The following is a 19,658-nucleotide window of genomic DNA, read 5'->3' on the forward strand; positions in this document are numbered from 1 at the left end:
CTCCTTCACACCTCCACCCCTAGTTGCAGAATCACTAGTTCTCTGGTCTCCCTGCCTTGGCTGCCCCTCCAATGGTCCTCTTTCCCCCTCCTGGCTCTCTTTTCCCCATCTTTTTCTCTGCTCCTGGCTCCTCCTGTGGCTCTCCCTGCCCCAGCGGCAGCTCGTGGCACGAGCCCTCCCTCAGGAGATGACTAAGCCATTACCCTGCGCATCACCTTCTCTGTCACAGTATCTTGGGCAAGTGTCTCCTTGCCTCTCTCCCTTCTCTCCTCCACTCTCACCGTCTTCCATCTCCAGTCCTTCCACTCAACCCACCCAAAGCCAAACTTCTGATTTAATCTTTTAAAAAGGTCCCTTTCCCCTAACTGCAGATCACTGTGAAAGACCATAAATGTATGAAGAAGCTGAGAAAAAAAGTATTCTTAGTCCTGTGCCCAGTCTCTCTCTGATATGGTACATCTCTTTCCAATCATTGTAAAAAAAAAAATCACTGGTAGTTTTTCTCATACTATGAAGGTAATACGGTTTTATCACCAAAATACATAAAGACACAAAGAAGAAAACAAAACATTGTTCCATGAACCCTGAGTTAACTACCATGAAAATGTTGGAGTGTAGCTTTTCTTTTTCCTGTTCGCACATGTATACACACATTTATGAAATTGAAACCATACAGAAAAACTGTTTATATAATCACAGTAAACTTGGGCTACCAATATTGTCACATCTCCTTTATGTTTCTAACCACTTATTAGAACCCCTTCCTCCCCATTCATTCAAAGTGCAACCAACATCTCCCCTTAAATTATCTGAGTCCACAGAAAGAATTCCTGGTTCCAAATGCCCGGTGAAGGGGAAACTGCTTTATTTGTCTTCTCACACCCCTAGCCAATGACCCATTTATTTCAAGAAACACTCAATACAAAACAGAGACATTTCCACTGTCTTTGGAATTCACTAACAACATCTGGCTTGTATTGCCGTCTATTGAATATCTCCTGCCAAATCATTCATGACTGTGCACATTTTCCAAGAGAGTTATCTGTCCGTGGTTGCTATTCCTCCTCTTGGCCACATGGCAGCACTATTGAACGCTGAACCTGCACAGTCCATTCTAGTTCTGCCCTTAACTGGCCCCGGGGCCCTGCACGGACCGCAGTGGGCCTCAGCCCCAGGCCCCACGACGATCATTTTCTTAGTTCCCGGACAATGTTTGTCCTAGAGCAACACACCAGCCAGGGAGGCTGGATCCCAGGCTGTCAGAACCAGCCCTTTCTTCCCAAGCCACGAGGCTCGTGAGCTGGGCCTCCAGCCTGAATGTGTCCTGCTCCCATGAATTCCTCTCTGGGCTCTCTTCCTGTCGGTGGGCTTTGATTAAGGCCTGCTGGGTTCACCCAAACACAACCGCACCGTTTCAAGTTTCACGGAGCAGGGGTTGGGGGACTGGGTCTGTGCAGAAAAGAGTTCGCACGGTAGGCCTGAGACTGCTGTCCTTGGAAAGGCCCACTGGCAAGGCTGGCCTTGGCTGCCATCTGGGAACTTGACTGGTAAACAGTGTTCTATAGTCGTATGAATCTTTCCCTAAGTGATAGAGGGGCCTCACGGACGGTTTGTGCAAACCACGCGGTTGATGCTCTACACCGGCTCTCCTTCTGGGAGTCTGGAATTCGGGTGCACGCTGCACAGTGTCTGTGTCACCCGACCCCGATAAAAACCTGGGCCCCGAGGTTCAGGTGCGTCTCCCCGGTAGACAGCACCTCACACATGTTGTTACAACTGGTTGCTGCAGGAATTAAGCATGTCCCGTGTGACCCACAGAGAGAGACTCTTGCAAGCAGTGCCTGGTTTCCTCTGGACCTCACCCCATGTACCCTTCCCTTTGCTGATTTTGCTTTGCGTCCTTTGGCTGTAATAAATCTTAGCCGTGAGCACGACTATATTCAGAGTCCTGTGAGTCCTGGAGAATCACCAATCCCGGGGGTGGTCTTGGGGACCCCTGACACAGGGTCCTTTGCCTCCCAGCAGGCTTGGGGTCTTCATGCAAAGTGGTCTCTGCATATCAGGAAGAATTGTCCCAGGCCTGCCCTGGTCAGGCCAAAAGCTCCCCCAACCGGGCACCATAATTCCATATAACAGTGCAAGGCCTTTCTGTGAATTCACTGTCTTACTAATAACATTTGTTTCAAGGGGACTTTCCACCCCTGCTTATCCTGAAAAGCTGGGACACATTTCTTACTGAAAGTATTCTATCTCTGCCCCAGCACGCACCCTTCACTTTGGTACCCCGATTGTTCCCGTCCTATTGTCAGTTATTACCCTGCTCTGTTCTCATCCTATTCTGCAGTTATCTCCCTTCAGTGTGATCAGAGTTGCTTGGGCCCCACTGTTGGGAGTGCTCAAATTTGTTTTAACTGTCCCCTTTAGGTGGACACAGACTGTTGCCGGTGTGTTTGCCGTCTGTCCCCTCTAACACGTGACAAACCTTTTTCATGCATGCCACAACTCAGATTATCTCCTTAAGGGAGACCCCCTCAGGATAGAATTGCTGGGTCAAACAGTGGGAACTTGTAAAAAGTTCTTGAAAGATCTTGCTAGATTTTGTGGCGCCTCTTTGGCCGGTAGAGAATGAGAAAATTACCCGTTTGCAGCTCTGCCCTCAGAGCCGCCCGTTTCCATCGGCCACTGTGGGATCGAGGGGGAGTTTTCCCGGGGTTGCCGGCGAGGGTGTCCTTCCTGCTTTGGGGGTGGAGGGGAAGTCCTTTTGCCCCTCTGAGCTGGGTGAGAGTCATAGGGCAAGGTTCTCAGGTTCTCAAGGTTCTCAGACAAGCCCAGGGCTGATGTTGAACTCAACCACAGCTTCAGCCGACACCTCAGTGACCTCTGGCCCTCTCCCCCTCTCTCCCGCTGACCTGAGGATGCCGTGGATGGATCTGTTGTTCGGAATTTTGAGCCGGGGCCCGGAGCTCCTGTTTTAGAATGCAGCGTCACGGCTGACAGCAGAAGGTGACTTGCCCTCGTTTTACTCTGGTCAGGAAAGTGAGAGGGAAGAGTAGGCCAGCACACAGCACGCCCGGGTCAGTTCACTGTCTCTTAAGCAAATACCCAACCTTACTCCCATATATCGGTCTCATGGTTCCCATCTTTTGCTGTGAGAATCAAGTAGATGTGATAACCCTTTGAAAATTTAAAATGCTAAAAAGGCAAATTTTATTGTGGCTGAAGCCAGTCTGAATGTTCTTCACAGAGTTTATTTCCTGCAGTCACACCTGTGGACTGGGTCAGATGCGAGGCTCACTAGCGATTCAGTCCAGGACCTCATTTCACAGGGGAAACTGAGACGCAGGAAGCAGAGGGAAGCCCAAGCTGTCACCTGGGGAGCGTCGGGGCTGGGAGGCAGCCTAGGGGCTGGGAGGCAGCCTCTGGGATGCACTTGCATTTACCCCTCACACAGATGTGAGACGGGCCTTTAAAAGGGGATTTGCTTTAAAGTGGATTCACTTTTATCCTGAGCAGCAGCTACAAAATTAGTCTGCTAGTGAAAACTAGTGTGGGAATTTAAGTTTCGTGGGAATTTACCTTACATAGAGGACAGAGATTGTCACAGAAACATGCAATATGAGAAGACAAGGGTACACTTATATTATTTTACTAAATGTACAAGAAAGCATTTCAGAATGAGATGAGCTACGAAAGTCTTTTCCTGTAAAAATATAGACAAGTGACCAGAGAAAGAAGTGACTGATCCTTGTGAGTTGTAGCTCCTTCTAGAAGAAGACAATTACAGAACAGAAGAAATGATACCTTTAACGCCCCAGATATAAAAGAACACATTTGTGTGACTGAGGGATTAAAGAAGAGAATGGTGCTGTGGTGCCTTCTGTGTTAGGGGCTCTCTGTTTTCACTGAGAACCTCTGTTCTCCGGGGGGGGGGGGGGGGGGGCGCTCATGGAACATCTTTAGGAAGATTCAGGTATTATTTGCAATCTTGGTCCTAAACTATAGAAATTTTCTGTAAAAATTTCCTATTTTTTTTTTCATAGAAACCACAGGCATAATAATCTGGGTCATTAAGACCCTATGTTTGTCATTTTATTTCCAGAATTATTGCAGCATCTTACGACAAAACAGTGAGGGCTTGGGACCTTGAAACAGGCAAGCTGCTGGTACGTATGCTTTGCCCTAGTGGAGACATCACAGCACAGGGTCTTTTTGTAAAATTAACTTTTATGGGAGTATAGTTGCTTTACAGTGTTGTGCTGGTTTCTACTGTACAGCAAAATGAGTCAGTTATACATACGCATATATCCCCTCTTTTTTGGATTTCCTTCCCATTGAGGTCACTCTGGTGCACTCAGCAGAATTCAGAGCACAGGGTCTTGACTGGGCCTTAAGTGGCCTTGAGCTGGGCGTGGAGTGTGAAGGGTAGCCAATCTTTCAGGAAAGGAAAATTTTCTCAGGGACCCAAAATGATGGAGGGTGGCCTTCAGGGAAGGAAGGCTTTCTGAAGCAGGAAGAAGAGGGCTCTCTTTGAGGGATGGGGAGGATGTGGAAGAAGGGGAGAAGTGGAGGTGGGTGTGGGAGGTGGCATTCCAGGCGGAGGGAACTGCATGGGAAAAGAGACCCTCCCCTAGGGATGTCTGCTTTTGATGGGGCAAGAGGCAGAGCTGAGGCCTTGGGACAAAGGCCATGCACGTGGCCAAAGCACGAGGCTTCTGGGCCCTTCCCAATCTGTCCTCCATCTAAGAGGGTACCACCATCCATCCATCCAAACTGGCCCGAGATCCCCCTCTCTCTCCTGCCTGGTACCCAGGCAGCCCTGACCCTGCTCCAGGGGTTCCTCAGGGTCTCCTGTCCCATCCCCATCGCCCTTCCCCCAGCAGCTTCTCATCACCTCTCCTCTCCCTTCCTCCTCTTTTCTCTCCTTAAAAAAAAAATCTTCCTTCCTGGTGTGAAGATCAATTTATACTCATTGTAAACAATTTTTGGAAAGACAAGATAAGCCAAGTTCAAAAAAACAAACACAGAAACCTTAAAACAACTCCCAGAGATTACAGTTAACACCTTGGTGTCTCTTTTCCTATACACATGTTAAATGTGAACACGGGCAAGTATATTCTGTTGGCAACATAGTGTCATTATATACTAGCAGATATAGGAGCATCAGTTACTCCTGGCTTTGAGCATTTTCCCAAATGCTTATTTCTAATTTATTTATTTGGCTGCACCGGGTCTTATTTGCAGCATGTGGGATCTTCGTTGCTGTGTGTGGCAACAAAGTTGCCACATGTAGGATCTAGTTCCCTGACCAGGGATCGAACCTCAGCCCCCTGGGCCCCCTGCATTGGGAGTACTGGACCACCAAGGAAGTCCCTATTTTGTTTTTAAATAAGTCCATTTGTATCATTTTTTTGGATTCCACGTATAAGTGGTATCATGTGATATTTATCTTTCTCTGTCTGACTTACTTCACTGAGTACAATAATTTCTAGGTCCAACCGTGTTGCTGCAAATGGCAATAATTCATTCTTTTTAATGGCTGAGTAATATTCCATTGTATATTTATACCACATCTCATTCATCTGTTAATGGACTTTAGGTTGCTTCCATGTCTTGGCTATTGTAAATAGTTCTGCTATGAACATTGGGGTGCATGTATCTTTTTGAATTAAAGTTTTCAACTTTTCCAGATATATGCCCAGGAGTGGGATGGCTGGATCATATGGTAACTCTATTTTTAGTTTTTTAAGAAACCACAGTGGCTGCACCAATTTACATTCCCACCAACAGTGTAGGAGGGCTCCCTTTTCTCCACACCCTTTCCGTTTATTATTCTGATGATGGCTATTCTGAACAGTGTGAGGTGATACCTCATTATGGTTTTGATTTGCATTTCTCTAATAATTAACGACATTGAGCATCTTTTCATGTGCTTTTTGGCCATCTGTATTTCTTCTTTGGAGAAAGCCCTGGTTTCTTTTATGACCTAGTCATACACTATCCCTTCTGCCATATTGTATTCAAAGAAATGAGTCACTAAGTTGAGCCCACACTCTTGGGGCAGGTAATTAAGCTCCAGCTTGTGGAGGGAGGACTATCAAAGAATTGGTGGGCATATTTAAAAACCTTCACAATGGCAATACCATAATTTAGAACATACAGAGAGATCCTCCTTTCCTAAATATGTTGAGTAGCTCTTCGTCCCAAGGGGCTGAGGTTGTAGCGTCTTGTCCACAGGGCAGACATTCAATAAACACTTACCAAACTGAACAAGAAAAAAGTTGCCCAGGGGGCATTCCCTGGCGGTCCAGTGGTTAGGACTCTGCGCTTTCGTTGCCGAGGGCTCGAGTCCGATCCCTGGTTGGGAAGCTAAGATCCCACAAGCCACTTGGTGCAGCCAAAAAAAAAAAAAAAAAAGAATAAAGTTGGCCATTACTAGAACCTTGCTGCCAGTTCTGCTAGGTGCTTGCTATCCTTGTTCATCTGTCCTAGACACACATTAATTACATTTATTAATTAAAAATTAATTCATGAAAACTAAACAAACGAAAATTCAGTTCCTTATTTGCACCAGCCTATTACAAGTACTCCATGGCCACATGTGGCCAGTGGCTGGCATACCGAACAGTACATAGAGAGAACATTTCAGAAAGTCCTGCTGGAATGCTGGGCTAGAGAGAAAACCTTTGGATTGTTGCCCTGTTTCAGTGGAAGCTCAGTCATGAAACCTTCATAGTCTCCTGTAAGTTTTCCCCCGATGGTAAATACGTGGTCTCAGGCTTGGATGTGGACCATGGAATCTGTATAACAGACGCGGAAGACACCACCACCGTGTCCCACATCAAAGGTGAGTTTGCGTGGGCTCCCTGCTCTATCCTGTCTGTGGTAACAGCCACTTGTCACTTGATAGACAGTGACTTTCGATTGCTTTATTTGGTGAACCTGCAATGCTGTGAATCACATCATTAAAGATGGGACATTGATTGATAAAGGCACAGGCAGTTAAAACTAAGACTGCTTAAGGATTTTCCGTTCAATCTCGTGCTTGTAATAAATGAAGCAGTGCTCTGCTCCAACCTCACGTGGACATATAAGCCCAATTCTTTACTGAGTGGAGTCCCAGCCTTCTTAACATTTATATTTAAAAATATAAAAATAATTATCACAATGATTATTAATAATGCATGTAAAATATTTATTGTGTTTTACAATGCTGATGATTTGCAATATTATTATTATTCATTGTCATGTAGAAAGAAACAAATTCAGACAATTAGAAAAAGAACAGAATGGCATCTACGGAAAAAAAATCATCGTATGTCAATTTCCCAGTTGTAATCCTATATAATGATTATGCAAGATGTTATCACTGGGGGAAACTGGGTGATGGGATCTCTCTGTATTATTCCTTACAACTGCATTTGAGTTAACAGTTATCTCAAAAGAAAAAGTTAAAAAATACACAATCATTGTAAAAAAAAATTAGTAAATGTGTAAAGTAAAAAGAGCAAGGCTGCCGTACCTGTTTGGACTCCTCCCTGGAGGTACGTATTATTAACAATACATTGCTGGGTGGCCTTCGTGTGTGTGTGTGTGTGTGTGTGTGTGTGTGTGTGTGTGTTTGCACACACACAGTACTACTTCCCACATGCATTTAATGTATTTTTATCAACATGGCACCGTGATAGGTGCGCTGCCCCACAGCTTGCATATTTCCTTAATGTATCACCGCACACTCTACCTCTCCTCACGCTCGGAGTTCTAGCTGCACGCCACGCCCCTCCATGCTCTCTCCCCACGCCGGACCTTGGCACGTGCTGTTCCTTCTGCCTAGAGCACTCTTCCTTTCCTGCTTCCCTCAATAACTTTTAGGTCCCTTCCTCGACCCTTCGGGGCTGGGCCAGCCTTCCTTCTGCTGGCTGGGAGCCATGGCATATGCTGCAGATCGTTGCCTGCTCAAGGGTGTCTCCGCATCCACGTGGGAGCTCTGCAGGGGCAGTGGCAGGGGCGGGGGGCAGTGCTCCTCCAAAGCCTGGTTCACGGCAGGCACCTTGTGTGAGTGCAGAGTCCCTTGTGAAAACCAGAGCTGCATCTCTGTAATACTGTCGCTGTCCAGGGGAGCAGGGTGAGCCTGTGCGTCCCTTGGAGCCTGTGGCCCAGAGTATGGAACGCACGGTAACGAGTCACTTTCCTTGTGCCTCAGATCATCACAGGATGTCGGTCACAGCATGCTGCTTTGACCCAGACAGCCAGAAGGTGGCTTCCGTCTCACTGGACAGGAGCATCAAGATCTGGGATGTGACATCCCAGGCCACGCTGCTCACCATCACCAAGTGAGGAGGCCCTGGGAGGCCGGGCAGCATCCTGCAGCGGGGAGGTGGGTGGGAGTCCCCCTTCACGCCCTCCTGGATTCGGCCTGTGCCCCTTTGGCTCCCCAGCTGGTGTCAATGTGGGGCATCTCCAACTATGGTCCGCTGGTGCTGTGAGGAGACTGGAGATGGAGAAAGGGAAGGGGACAGACAGGCAGGGGGAAACCACTAGCTGTGGTCCCTGGGCTGGGACGGCCCTCAGATGCATTCATTTCAGTGTGAGCCAACACTGGTAAACATTGTGCAGTGTCCCACTCCCACCCCAAAATGTGGATTTCCAGCAACCCATGTAAAATGGGAAGATCTGATAATCCAGGGCCTGCAAGGGTCACTTTGTCTGTGGCCACCGGCACCAAGTGGGTGGCCAGCCATCTCCAGCGGGCCTTGGAGTCAGGATCCCAGAATGTGCATATGCCCTGTCACCCTGCCCGCTCGGCTCAGTTACGAGCCCGGCCGGCCTGGACCAGGCTTTCCCCTGGGGGTCTGGCCCGGGGTTAAGAGAGTGCAGGTTCTCATCCTACGTGACCTTGGACCTTAGTTTCCTCACCTGCAAACTGAGCCCAGGTGAGGTCTGCACGAGATAACACACAGGCTGCATGGTGGGCGCTCAGCACGGGCTCTGTTACCAAGGGTGACTCCCGTGGACACCAGGGTCGAGAGGGGCCGTGGGACACCTGCCCTGCTCCTTAGACCTACTCGGTGGTGGCAGTGAGGAGGGTGACGCAGCAGAGGCGGCCGCAGCTCCAGCTGTGGGTGTCACAATCCACTCCACTTTGCTTCCCCAAGGAGGGTGGAAAGGGAGCTAAGGAAAATGTCTATTGGTATATTGGATTGACCCACATTTGTGAATTTTCTGGAAATGTAGCTTTTAGCAAGAAAACATAGACAAGGATTCTCAGGGCTACAGGACAGGGCTGGCTTCATGGCATGAACCTCTGAAGTTTCACAGGGCTCCACACACAGAAAGTCTCACACTTGATTCCATGCTCTGCCGTTGATATCTTGAAATTCTTCATTTTTGAACAAGGGACCTCGAATTTTTTATTTTAAAAATATGTAATTTACTTTTTGAAAATGTAAAGCATGCAACACAGTACAAAATTTAAAAGGTACAAAAAGATATATAGTGAAAAATCTCTCTCTTACCTGTCTCGTAACCATTGTTTCCCCAGAAGCCATCACTTTTCCCCCTTCTTTCCTGCCTGCTGGCTGCCTTCCTTAACAGCTTTATTGAGATATAATTCATACACATCATACAACTCACCCATTTCCAGTGTACAATTCAGTGGTTTGGGGGATATTACATTATTATTTTTTAATTGTGGTAAAATATAGAATTTTAACCATTTTAAACTTATTTCACTGACATTACATTTACAATATTGTGCAGCCACCACCACTTTCTATTTCCAAAACCCTTTTATCACCCAAACAGAAACTCGGTACCTGTTAATAATAATTCCCCACTCTCCCCAACCCTAGCCCCTAGTAACCTCTATTCTACTTTCTGCCTCTATGAATTTTCTTATACTAGAAATTTCATATGAATGGAATCATACATTATTTGTCCTTTTGTGTCTGGCTTATTTCACCTAACATAATGTTTTGTTTTGTTTTTTAACATCTTTATTGGAGTATAATTGCTTTACAATGGAGTGTTAGTTTCTGCTTTATACCAAAGTGAATCAGCTATACATATACATATATCCCCATATCTCTTCCCTTTTGCATCTCCCTCCCTCCCACTCTCCCTATCCCACCCCTCTAGGTGATCACAAAGCACCGAGCTGATCTCCCTGTGCTATGCGGCTGCTTCCCACTAGCTATCTGTTTTACATTTGGTCGTGTATATATGTCCATGCCACTCTCTCACTTTGTCCCAGCTTACCCTTCCCCCTCCCTATGTCCTCAAGTCCATTCTCTAGTAGGTCTGCATCTTTATTCCCATCTTGCCCCTACGTTCTTCATGCCCCCCTTTTTTTTTAGATTCCATATATATGTGTTAGCATATGGTATTTGTTTTTCTCTTTCTGACTTACTTCACTCTGTATGACAGACTCTAGGTCCATTATGGACACTTAGGTTGCTTCCATGTCCTGGCTATTGTAAATAGAGCTGCAATGAACATTGTGGTACATGACACTTTTGAATTATGGTTTTCTCAGGGTATATGCCCAGTAGTGGGATTGCTGGGTCATACGGTAGTTTTATTTTTAGTTTTTTAAGGAACCTCCATACTGTTCTCCATAGAGACTGTATCAATTTACATTCCCACCAACAGTGCAAGAGGGTTCCCTTTTCTCCACACCTTCTCCAGCATTTATTGTTTGTAGATTTTTTGATGATGGCCATTCTGACTGGTGTGAGATGATATCTCATTGTAGTTTTAATTTGCATTTCTCTAATGATTAATGATGTTGAGCATTCTTTCATGTGTTTATAGGCAATCTGTATATCTTCTTTGGAGACATGTCTGTTTAGGTCTTCTGCCTATTTTTGTATTGGGCTGTTTGATTTTTTGATATTGAGCTGCATGAGCTGCTTATAAAATTTGGAGATTAATCCTTTGTCAGTTGCTTCATTTGCGACTAATTTTCTCCCATTCTGAGGGTTGTCTTTTCGCCTTGTTTATGGTTTCCTTTGCTGTGCAAAAGCTTTTAAGTTTCATTAGGTCCCATTTGTTTATTTTTGTTTTTATTTCCATTTCTTTAGGAGGTGGGTCAAAAAGGATCTTGCTCTGAGTTATGTCATAGAGTGTTCTGCCTGTGTTTTCCTCTAAGAGTTTGATAGTGTCTGGCCTTACATTTAGGTATTTAATCCATTTTGAGTTTATTTTTGTGTATGGTGTTAGGGAGTGTTCTAATTTCATTCTTTTACATGTAGCTGTCCAGTTTTCCCAGTGCCACTTATTGAAGAGGCTGTCTTTTCTCCATTGTATATTCTTGCCTCCTTCATCAAAGATAAGGTGACCATATGTGCTTGGGTTTATCTCTGGGCTTTCTATCCTGTTCCATTGATCTATATTTCTGTTTTTGTGCCAGTACCATACTGTCTTGATTACTGTAGCTTTGTAGTATAGTCTGAAATCAGGGAGCCTGATTCCTCCAGCTCCATTTTTCTTTCTCAAGATTGCTTTGGTTATTCAGGGTCTTTTGCGTTTCCATACAAATTGCGAATTTTTTTATTCTAGTTCCGTGAAAAACGCCATTGGTAGTTTGACAGGGATTGCATTGAATCTGTAGATTGCTTGGGTAGTATAGGCATTTTCACAATGTTGATTCTTCCAATCCAAGAACATGATATATCTCTCCATCTATTTGTATCATCTTTAATTTCTTTCATCAGTGTATTATAATTTTCTTCATACAGGTCTCTTGTCTCCTTAGGTAGGCTTATTCCTAGGTATTTTATTCTTTTTGTTGCAATGGTAAATGGGAGTGTCTTCTTAATTTCACTTTCAGATTTTTCATCATTAGTGTATAGGAATGCCAGAGATTTCTGTGCATTAATTTTGTATCCTGCTACTCTACCAAATTCATTGATTAGCTCTAGTAGTTTTCTGGTAGCATCTTTAGGATTCTCTATGTATAGTATCATGTCATCTGCAAACAGTGACAGCTTTACTTCTTCTTTTCCGATTTGGATTCCTTTTATTTCTTTTTCTTCTCTGAATGCTGTGTCTAAAACTTCCAAAACAATGTTGAATAATAGTGGTGCGAGTGGGCAACCTTGTCTTCTTCCTGATCTTGGTGGAAATGGTTTCAGTTTTTCACCATTGAGGACGACGTTGGCTGTGGGTTTGAACCTACTTTCTGGAGGGTTTTCATCGTAAATGGGTGTTGAATTTTGTCGAAAGCTTTTTCTGCATCTATTGAGATGATCATATGGTTTTTATTCTTCAGTTTGTTAATGTAGTGTATCACATTGATTGATTTGCATATATTGAAGAATCCTTGTATTCCTGGGATAAACCCCACTTGATCATAGTGTATGATCCTTTTATTGTGCTGTTGGATTCTGTTTGCTAGTATTTTGTTGAGGATTTTTGCATCTATGTTCATCAGTGATATTGGCTGTAGTTTTCTTTCTCTGTGACATCTTTGTCTGTTTTTGGTATCAGGGTGATGACGTAATGTTTTTAAGGTTTATATATGTTATAGCCTGTATTAGGATTTCATTCCTTTTTATGACTGAACAATATTCCATTGCATGTATATACTACATTTTGTTTCTCTATTTATCTGTTGAGGAACACGTGTTGCTTCTGTCTTTTAGCTGTTGTGAATAATGCTTCAATGAACACTGGTGTACAAATATCTGTTCAATTCCCTGCTTTCAATTCTTTTGGCTATATATCTAAAAGAGGAATTTCTGGATCATGTGGTAATATTATGTAAAGCTTTTTGAGAAACTGGCACCTTGCATTTTAATCTTGCACTGGGCCCTGCAAATTATATAGCTGGTCTTACTAGAGAAGTTTGAAAATTCATAATCTCAACTGATTTTGAAGCTTGCAAGGAATAAACACAAGTACTTCATTATAATTTTTTTGCATCAGTTGTCAAACATAATTTAGAAAACTCAAGAGGAGAAGGAAAATCTACTGTATTTACCCATACTTTTGCTTACCATGTTCTATTTTCTGATATTCCAAGTTTCCTTCTTTCACCATTTTCTTTCTGTTTAGAAAAATTTCCTTTAGCTATTCTTTTAGGGTAGGTCTGAGGGCAACAAATTCTCTTTGTTTTCCTTCATCTGAAAATGTCTTGATTCCTCCTTCAATCCTGAAGGATATTTTTTTGCTGGGTATAGAAGTCTGTGCTGACAGTTCTTTTCTTTCCTCATTTGAAAACTGTCATATCACTTTTTTCTGATCGCCATGGTTTCTGATGAAGAATCCACTGCTGTTCAAATAGTTTTTCCCCTATAAGTAAGGTGTCATTTCTCTTTCATTGCTTTCAAAATTTTTTTCTTTTTCTCTACTTTTCAAAAGTTTAATTACAATGTGTCTGTGTATAGATTTCTTTGGGTTTATCCTACTTGGGCTTCACTCTGCTTTTTGAATCTGTCCTTTCTAGACAATTTCTTTGATTATTTTTTCAGCTCTATGTTATTTCTCCTTTTCTTCTGAGATGCTGATTACCCAAATGTTAGATATTTTGTTATAGTCTCACAGGTTTCTAAGGCTCTTGTTTTTTTCAGTCTATTTTTTGGATTGGTTAATTTATATTGTCTGTCTTCATATTTACTGATTATTTCCTCTTTCTTCTCCATTGAGGGTTTTTGTTGCTGTTGTTGTTTTTGTTATTGTATTTTCAGTTCTAAAATTTCCATTTGGTCATTCTTTATACCTTCTATTTCTTTGCTGAGGCTTTCAATCTTTTTGCTTATTTCAAGCACGATTATAATTGTCCATCAAAGCATTTTTGTGATGGCGGCTTAAAAATCCTTGTCAGATAATTCTAACATCTGTGTCATCTCAGTATCGGCATCTGTTGACTCTGTTTCCCATTCATGTTGAGATTTTCCTGGCTCTTAGTATGATGAGTGAATTTCAGTTGCATCCTGGGCATTTTGAGTATTGCATTACGAGACTCTAAGTCTTACTTAAATCTTCTGTTTTAGCAGTCTACCTCATTAGAGCCTGGCAAGGGTGGCAGTCTAGACTCAAGACTTTGCTGACAGGGGTGGGGATGGGATTGCAGTTTTTCCCAAGATTTTTCACTGGAGTAAGGCAGGCATTGTGTAAAGGTTTTCTGTCTTACTAGGCTATCCCTTTGGCTAGGGAGAACAGGCTTTTCTTGGGAGCTTTTTATCCAGTCCTTATTGTTTTGGGGATTGCAGGCTTTCCCGGTACCCAGTCCAGGATATAAGAAACAAAAAGAAAACTACAGGGACTCAACAGCATGCCATCCTTGGGTCCCAAGATCCTTAGCTGGTCTGCCTTCTCTTCTCCACCTTTTACAGTCTTCTGTTTGCTTTATAAATGCCCAGGCCTGTTAGCTGTACTCTTTTTTTAAAAATAAATTTATTTATTTTATTTATTTATTTTTGGCTGCATTGGGTCTTCATTGCTGCATGCGGGCTTTCTCTAGTTGCGGAGAGTGGGGGCTACTCTTTGTTGAAGTGCATGGGCTTCTCATTGCGGTGGCTTTTCTTGTTGCCGAGCTGGGCTCTAGGCACGCGGACTTCAGTAGTTGTGGCACACGGGCTCAGTAGTTGTGGCACGCGGGCTCAGTAGTTGTGGCACATGGGCTGAGTTGCTCTGTGGGGTTGCTCTGAGGCATGTGGGATCTTCCCGGACCAGGGCTCGAAACTGTGTGCCCTGCATTGGCAGGCGGATTCTTAACCATTGTGCCACCAGGGAAGCTGCTGTTAGCTGTACTTAACAGGAGGAAAGGGGAGCAGTACATTGACTCCATCTTGTCCAGAACGTTTTCCCCAAACTTTTGCACTAAGTAAAATGGTCTTTTATGTTATGTGGACTTTATCTGAAATGAGAGCCGCATCCTGGAAAAGAGAGAGAGCCTTGGTTTAAACCTCAGCGACAGTCTCTGGATTCAGAGGAGGGCTTGTTATTCACCTCCAGTATATGCTGGGATGGTTCTTGCCCCACCAGGCACTGGGATTTGGACATTTTAAGCCTGGACACCCCGGGAAGCCGACATTTCTTCTCCTTTGATCCTACTCAGTTTGTGAGCTTCAGAGAACTAAAAGAGTCTAAAACTCTGACTTGAGCTCTAGAAAATAGTTTTGTTCAACCTTTTCTTCATTTAGATGAATTGATATTATAATCCAGGCTACTCAGAGATGCTCAATTATGTTTATAAGTTTGCTTGAAAACTCTCTTTGTAACAGGAGATGACAGTCACAGGGAAAATACTTTGAAGATCATAACAAAACAAAGAAAAGCAAAATTCTGACAATTCTTTTCTGTAAAAAAATAAGACATTTAAAAATTGAGAATGGGGCTTCCCTGGTGGCGCAGTGGTTGAGAGTCCGCCTGCCGATGCAGGGGACATGGGTTCGTGCCCCGGTCCGGGAAAATCCCACATGCCGCGGAGCGACTGGGCCCGTGAGCCATGGCCGCTGAGCCTGTGCGTCCAGAGCCTGTGCTCTGCAACGGGAGAGGCCACGACAGTGAGAGGCCCACATACCGCAAAAGAAAAAAAAAAGGAATGGGGTCACAGGGTATCAGCTCCAATGCCCCCTCCACTCACCTCCCCTTTAGTGTGTCCTCGGATCCTCCAGGAGTGATGTACTAATGTGTGCACCCTTCCATATATGTTTCAGAGCACACACCAATGCAATCTCAAACTGCTGTTTTACCTTCAGTGGCCATTTCCTGTGTACAAGCTCTTGGGATAAAACCTTAAAAATATGGAACGTCCATACAGGGGAGTTTCGAAACCGTGGAGCCTGTGTGACTCTGATGCAGGGTCATGAAGGTTCTGTGAGCTCCTGCCACTTTGCCAGAGACAGTGAGTAATTAAATGTTGAAGGATTCCACACCCGTGGGAGTGCTGGGGTAGAGTTCCTCACGTTCCACTCATGTGGACTTTCCATAGTATAAAGAGGTGATTTCCAATGATGCCAGTGGTGAGGGTGGATTTATTTTCCCCAAGAACAGAAAAGCCAAGAGGGAGATTCATATGCACAAGTTTGCAAATGATGGAAACTCAGTTTGATATAGCTTAAGCAACAAGATAAATCTGTTAAAATTTTTTTCAAATCTATTTTTTTTATTTTTTATTTTCTTTTTAACATCTTTATTGGAGTATAATTGCTTTACAATGGTGTGTTCGTTTCTACTGTATAACAAAGTGAATCAGCTATACATATCCCCATATCCCCATATCCCCTCCCTCTTGCGTCTCCCTCCCACCCTCCCTATCCCACCCCTCTAGGTGGTGACAAAGCACCGAGCTGATCTCCTTATGCTATGTGGCTGCTTCCCACTAGCTATCTGTTTTACATTTGGTAGTGTATGTATGTCCATGCCACTCTCTGACTTCATCCAGGAGCTGGTCACCCTTCAGGAGGGCTGTGTCCAGACAGACAATGCTCTCAGGAAGCCAACCCTTCCGCTCTATCCTTCAGCTCAGCTTCTCTCTTGTATTGACCTTTCTCCTCAAGGAGGCAAAGATGGCCTCTGGTGGTCCAGGCCAACAAAGGTTCTGGTCACTGGCAATCCTAGAGAAAGAGAAAACCTCTTTCTGGTGGTGCCCGTACAAGTCCCAGGGAAGACTCGCATTGGCTCAGCTGGGGATACATGCCCATCTCTGAACCAACCCCTTTAGCAGGGGATGAAAGGCTCTGATTGGCCGTGCCTGCGGGACTTGCCCATCCTTAGAGCTGGAGGTCAGAGTCGGTACCCTCTGAACAAGAGGCACTGAGAATATGTGAGGGGTGTTTCTGCATGGGACATTGGAGAGCTGTTTCCAGATGAAGGGGCCTGGATGTGACCAGGAGCAATGCCAGGAAGCAGCCAGGGGCAGCTGGCCCCAGTGAGAGCTGTGACTGCTCCCGACACCCAGGAGCCAAATGTTATGACTCTACTCCGCGGTCCTCGTGGGGAGTGGGGCTTGCTCTGTGTGTCAAGGGGAGTACCCAGCCAACATGCACATAGTCAGGGCCTGGCTTGAGAAACGTTTCCCTCTTCAGAAGCAGCCTCTGTGTAAGTCAGACCCCGCTGTGAGGTGCCCCACCAGCTCCTGTCCTTGGCATTACAAGTTTCAGAGTTGCGTATAGTGAGTCAATCATCACTATTTGCGGATTCTGTGTTTGTGAATTTACCTACTGGGTAAAATTTATTTGTAAGCCTGAAATCAATACTCACGGCACTTTTGCAGCCACCCATAGATACATGCAGAGCGGCAAGAAGCTTGCCATGTGCACACGGTCCCAGCTGAGGCTGAACAAGGTGACCCTCCGCCTTCTCCTTTCAGTTCTCTTATCATAAGGTGTCCTTGCTGCGATCTATTTAGTCCCACTTTTTGGCATTTTGTGCTCTTTGTTGATGATTTTGCTGTTTAAAGGGGCCCCCCAGCATAGTGCTGAAGTGCTGTCTAGTGTCCTAACTGCAAGAAGCCTGTGATGTGCCTTACAGGGAAAACACATGTTAGATACGCCTCATTCAGACATGAGTTATAATGCTGGTGGCCATGAAATCAATGTTAATAAATAAGCAATATGTATCAACTAAGGTGTCGTTAAACAGACAGAAAACAAGGTTATGTACTGATGGGTTAATGAAAATGTTGTAACCAGAGGCTCACAGGAACCTAACCCTGCATTTCCCCTAAGACCAATCATCACTCATTGAGTGTTTGTGATGACTTTGTGGATCGCAACTACCATGAATATCGAGCGTCAACTGTAATTGATTGGGGGTTGTTGAGTCCCACCCGGAAGGGGTTTGGGTGTCCTCAGAGTGAGCCATGGTAGCACCTCACAGATGCATCTGCGGCCTGCTTGGGCCTCCCCAGAGGAGGAAACAGTTGGTTGAGGAAGGTGACCCCCTGAGCCTCTTTCGTTTTGTGTTCCAGCCTCTTTGCTTGTGTCTGGAGGGTTCGACAAGACTGTGGCTATTTGGGATGTAGGAGAAGGCTACCGGAAGCTCTCCTTGAAGGTACCAATGCCAGCATCAGATAGAAGATCTGAGCTTCATTCTTCATTTCATGCTGGGTGCTGGGTGCTGGGGATACAACAGTGAGACAGACCTAAATGTTCGCAATGGAGCTGACACCTCTATGGGCAAGGTCAGACCAGGAACCAACAAACAAATCCTCCATAGTGATGAGCGACACAGAGTAGCCACAACAGGGTGATATGATAGAAACAGACTCCGGGGACTAATCCACAGTGGGAGGGCCTCTTGGAGAAGGTGGCCTTTGAGCTGAGAACTGGATGGCAAAGAAAGACTGGATGAGTGAGGATCTTGGGGAAGGGCGTTCCAGGAAGAGGGAGCAGCAAATGCAACAACTCTGAGGACGGTCAGTGTCTATGAACAGCAGAAATGACTGTGCAAAAGGTTGAATGCCATCCTGAGGCATGCATAGAAAGCTGTGGGGCTTCAGAATGGTGGGTGTCAATGGTGGGTGAGTACTTTTGGCTGCAGGTTAGAGGAGACTCAACTTAAAGTGGCTGTATGGTAAGGAGATGGATGGTGCAACACAAGGAGAACCCAACGGTTAGGCAGTCCCAGGATCGGCTACGTCAGTGCCTCTGTTCCAGGTGCCCCCATCCCAAGACTTCTGCACACCCCTTGATCTTGTGATCTCATGGCCGCCTTTGGCTGTGAATGCTTGCATTGATGACTCTTGGTTTCTCTATTTCCTGGGACCCAAATGTAGACTGTGTCCCCTTGATCACCATAACATTCAGTATCCCAAAGCTGTTCTATCTGACCCTCTTCTCTGTGGGTTTGGAGAGGCAAGGGGAGTTTACATCATAGCACGTGAATGGCTTAAAACTGAATGTTGTGTTTAAGAGTCCCTTTGTGTTCCCATCAGGCCATTCTATCCTCCCTTCTCCTCTCCTCTCCTCTCTCTATTCTTCCACCCTCCGATTCCTGTCCTTTTGTTATGCACAGCAGTTTAACCTCACTGCTGCTTCCTTCCCTCATACCACGCCTCACCATTCACCTCTTTCCATTAGGGGAAGGCCAAAGAATGAGACAGAGGCTGACACAGAGCTCTGACATCATTAAGTGTTTGAACCAGCAAGTATTTATCTCCTCTAAATTCCTTTTACCCCAGGAAAATAACCCCCATTTATTTAAGCCACAGTGGGTAGGTTTGCAGTTACTTGAAGCCAAAAGCTCCCTCACCAATAGGATCGCTAAGCGGTATTTCCTAGAACAAAGAATATGCAAACAAAAACCTGCAAGAGGTGCTCTGGGACCAGCTGGGAATATAATTTTTTTTTCCCATTGTGCTAAGCACCAGAGTACTATTTTTAAAAACTCATATGGTGCTGTGATATATACATGAATCCCAAGCTTGTACACTTTGTACTCCACTTTAAATATCGTGGGTGAAACCAGGGAAGCACAATTAATTGCTCTTAAAAGTAAGCAACGGGGCTTCCCTGGTGGCGCAGTGGTTGAGAGTCCGCCTGCCGATGCAGGGGACACGGGTTCGCGCCCCGGTCCGGGAAGATTCCCACATGCCGCAGAGCGGCTGGGCCCGTGAGCCATGGCCGCTGAGCCTGTGTGTCCAGAGCCTGTGCTCTGCAACAGGAGAGGCCACAACAGTGAGAGGCCCGCATACCAAAAAAAAAAAAAAAAAA

At 45.0% G+C, this 19,658-nt stretch overlaps 1 protein-coding gene across 1 annotated transcript in view; it reads left to right on the forward strand.

Moving 5' to 3' along the window:
- Nucleotides 1-19,658, forward strand: part of WDR88 (WD repeat domain 88) — a 37,697-nt gene that overhangs the window by 13,877 nt on the left and 4,162 nt on the right. The window contains exons 3-8 of the mRNA XM_019940984.3: nucleotides 2,915-3,003; nucleotides 4,100-4,163; nucleotides 6,706-6,844; nucleotides 8,201-8,330; nucleotides 15,660-15,847; nucleotides 17,915-17,997. Coding sequence (XP_019796543.1) covers nucleotides 2,915-3,003; nucleotides 4,100-4,163; nucleotides 6,706-6,844; nucleotides 8,201-8,330; nucleotides 15,660-15,847; nucleotides 17,915-17,997 — 693 coding nt within the window. The remainder of the gene's footprint in view (nucleotides 1-2,914; nucleotides 3,004-4,099; nucleotides 4,164-6,705; nucleotides 6,845-8,200; nucleotides 8,331-15,659; nucleotides 15,848-17,914; nucleotides 17,998-19,658) is intronic.

This window comes from Tursiops truncatus, chromosome 19, assembly GCF_011762595.2.
Source record: "Tursiops truncatus isolate mTurTru1 chromosome 19, mTurTru1.mat.Y, whole genome shotgun sequence".
Taxonomy (NCBI): domain Eukaryota; kingdom Metazoa; phylum Chordata; class Mammalia; order Artiodactyla; family Delphinidae; genus Tursiops; species Tursiops truncatus.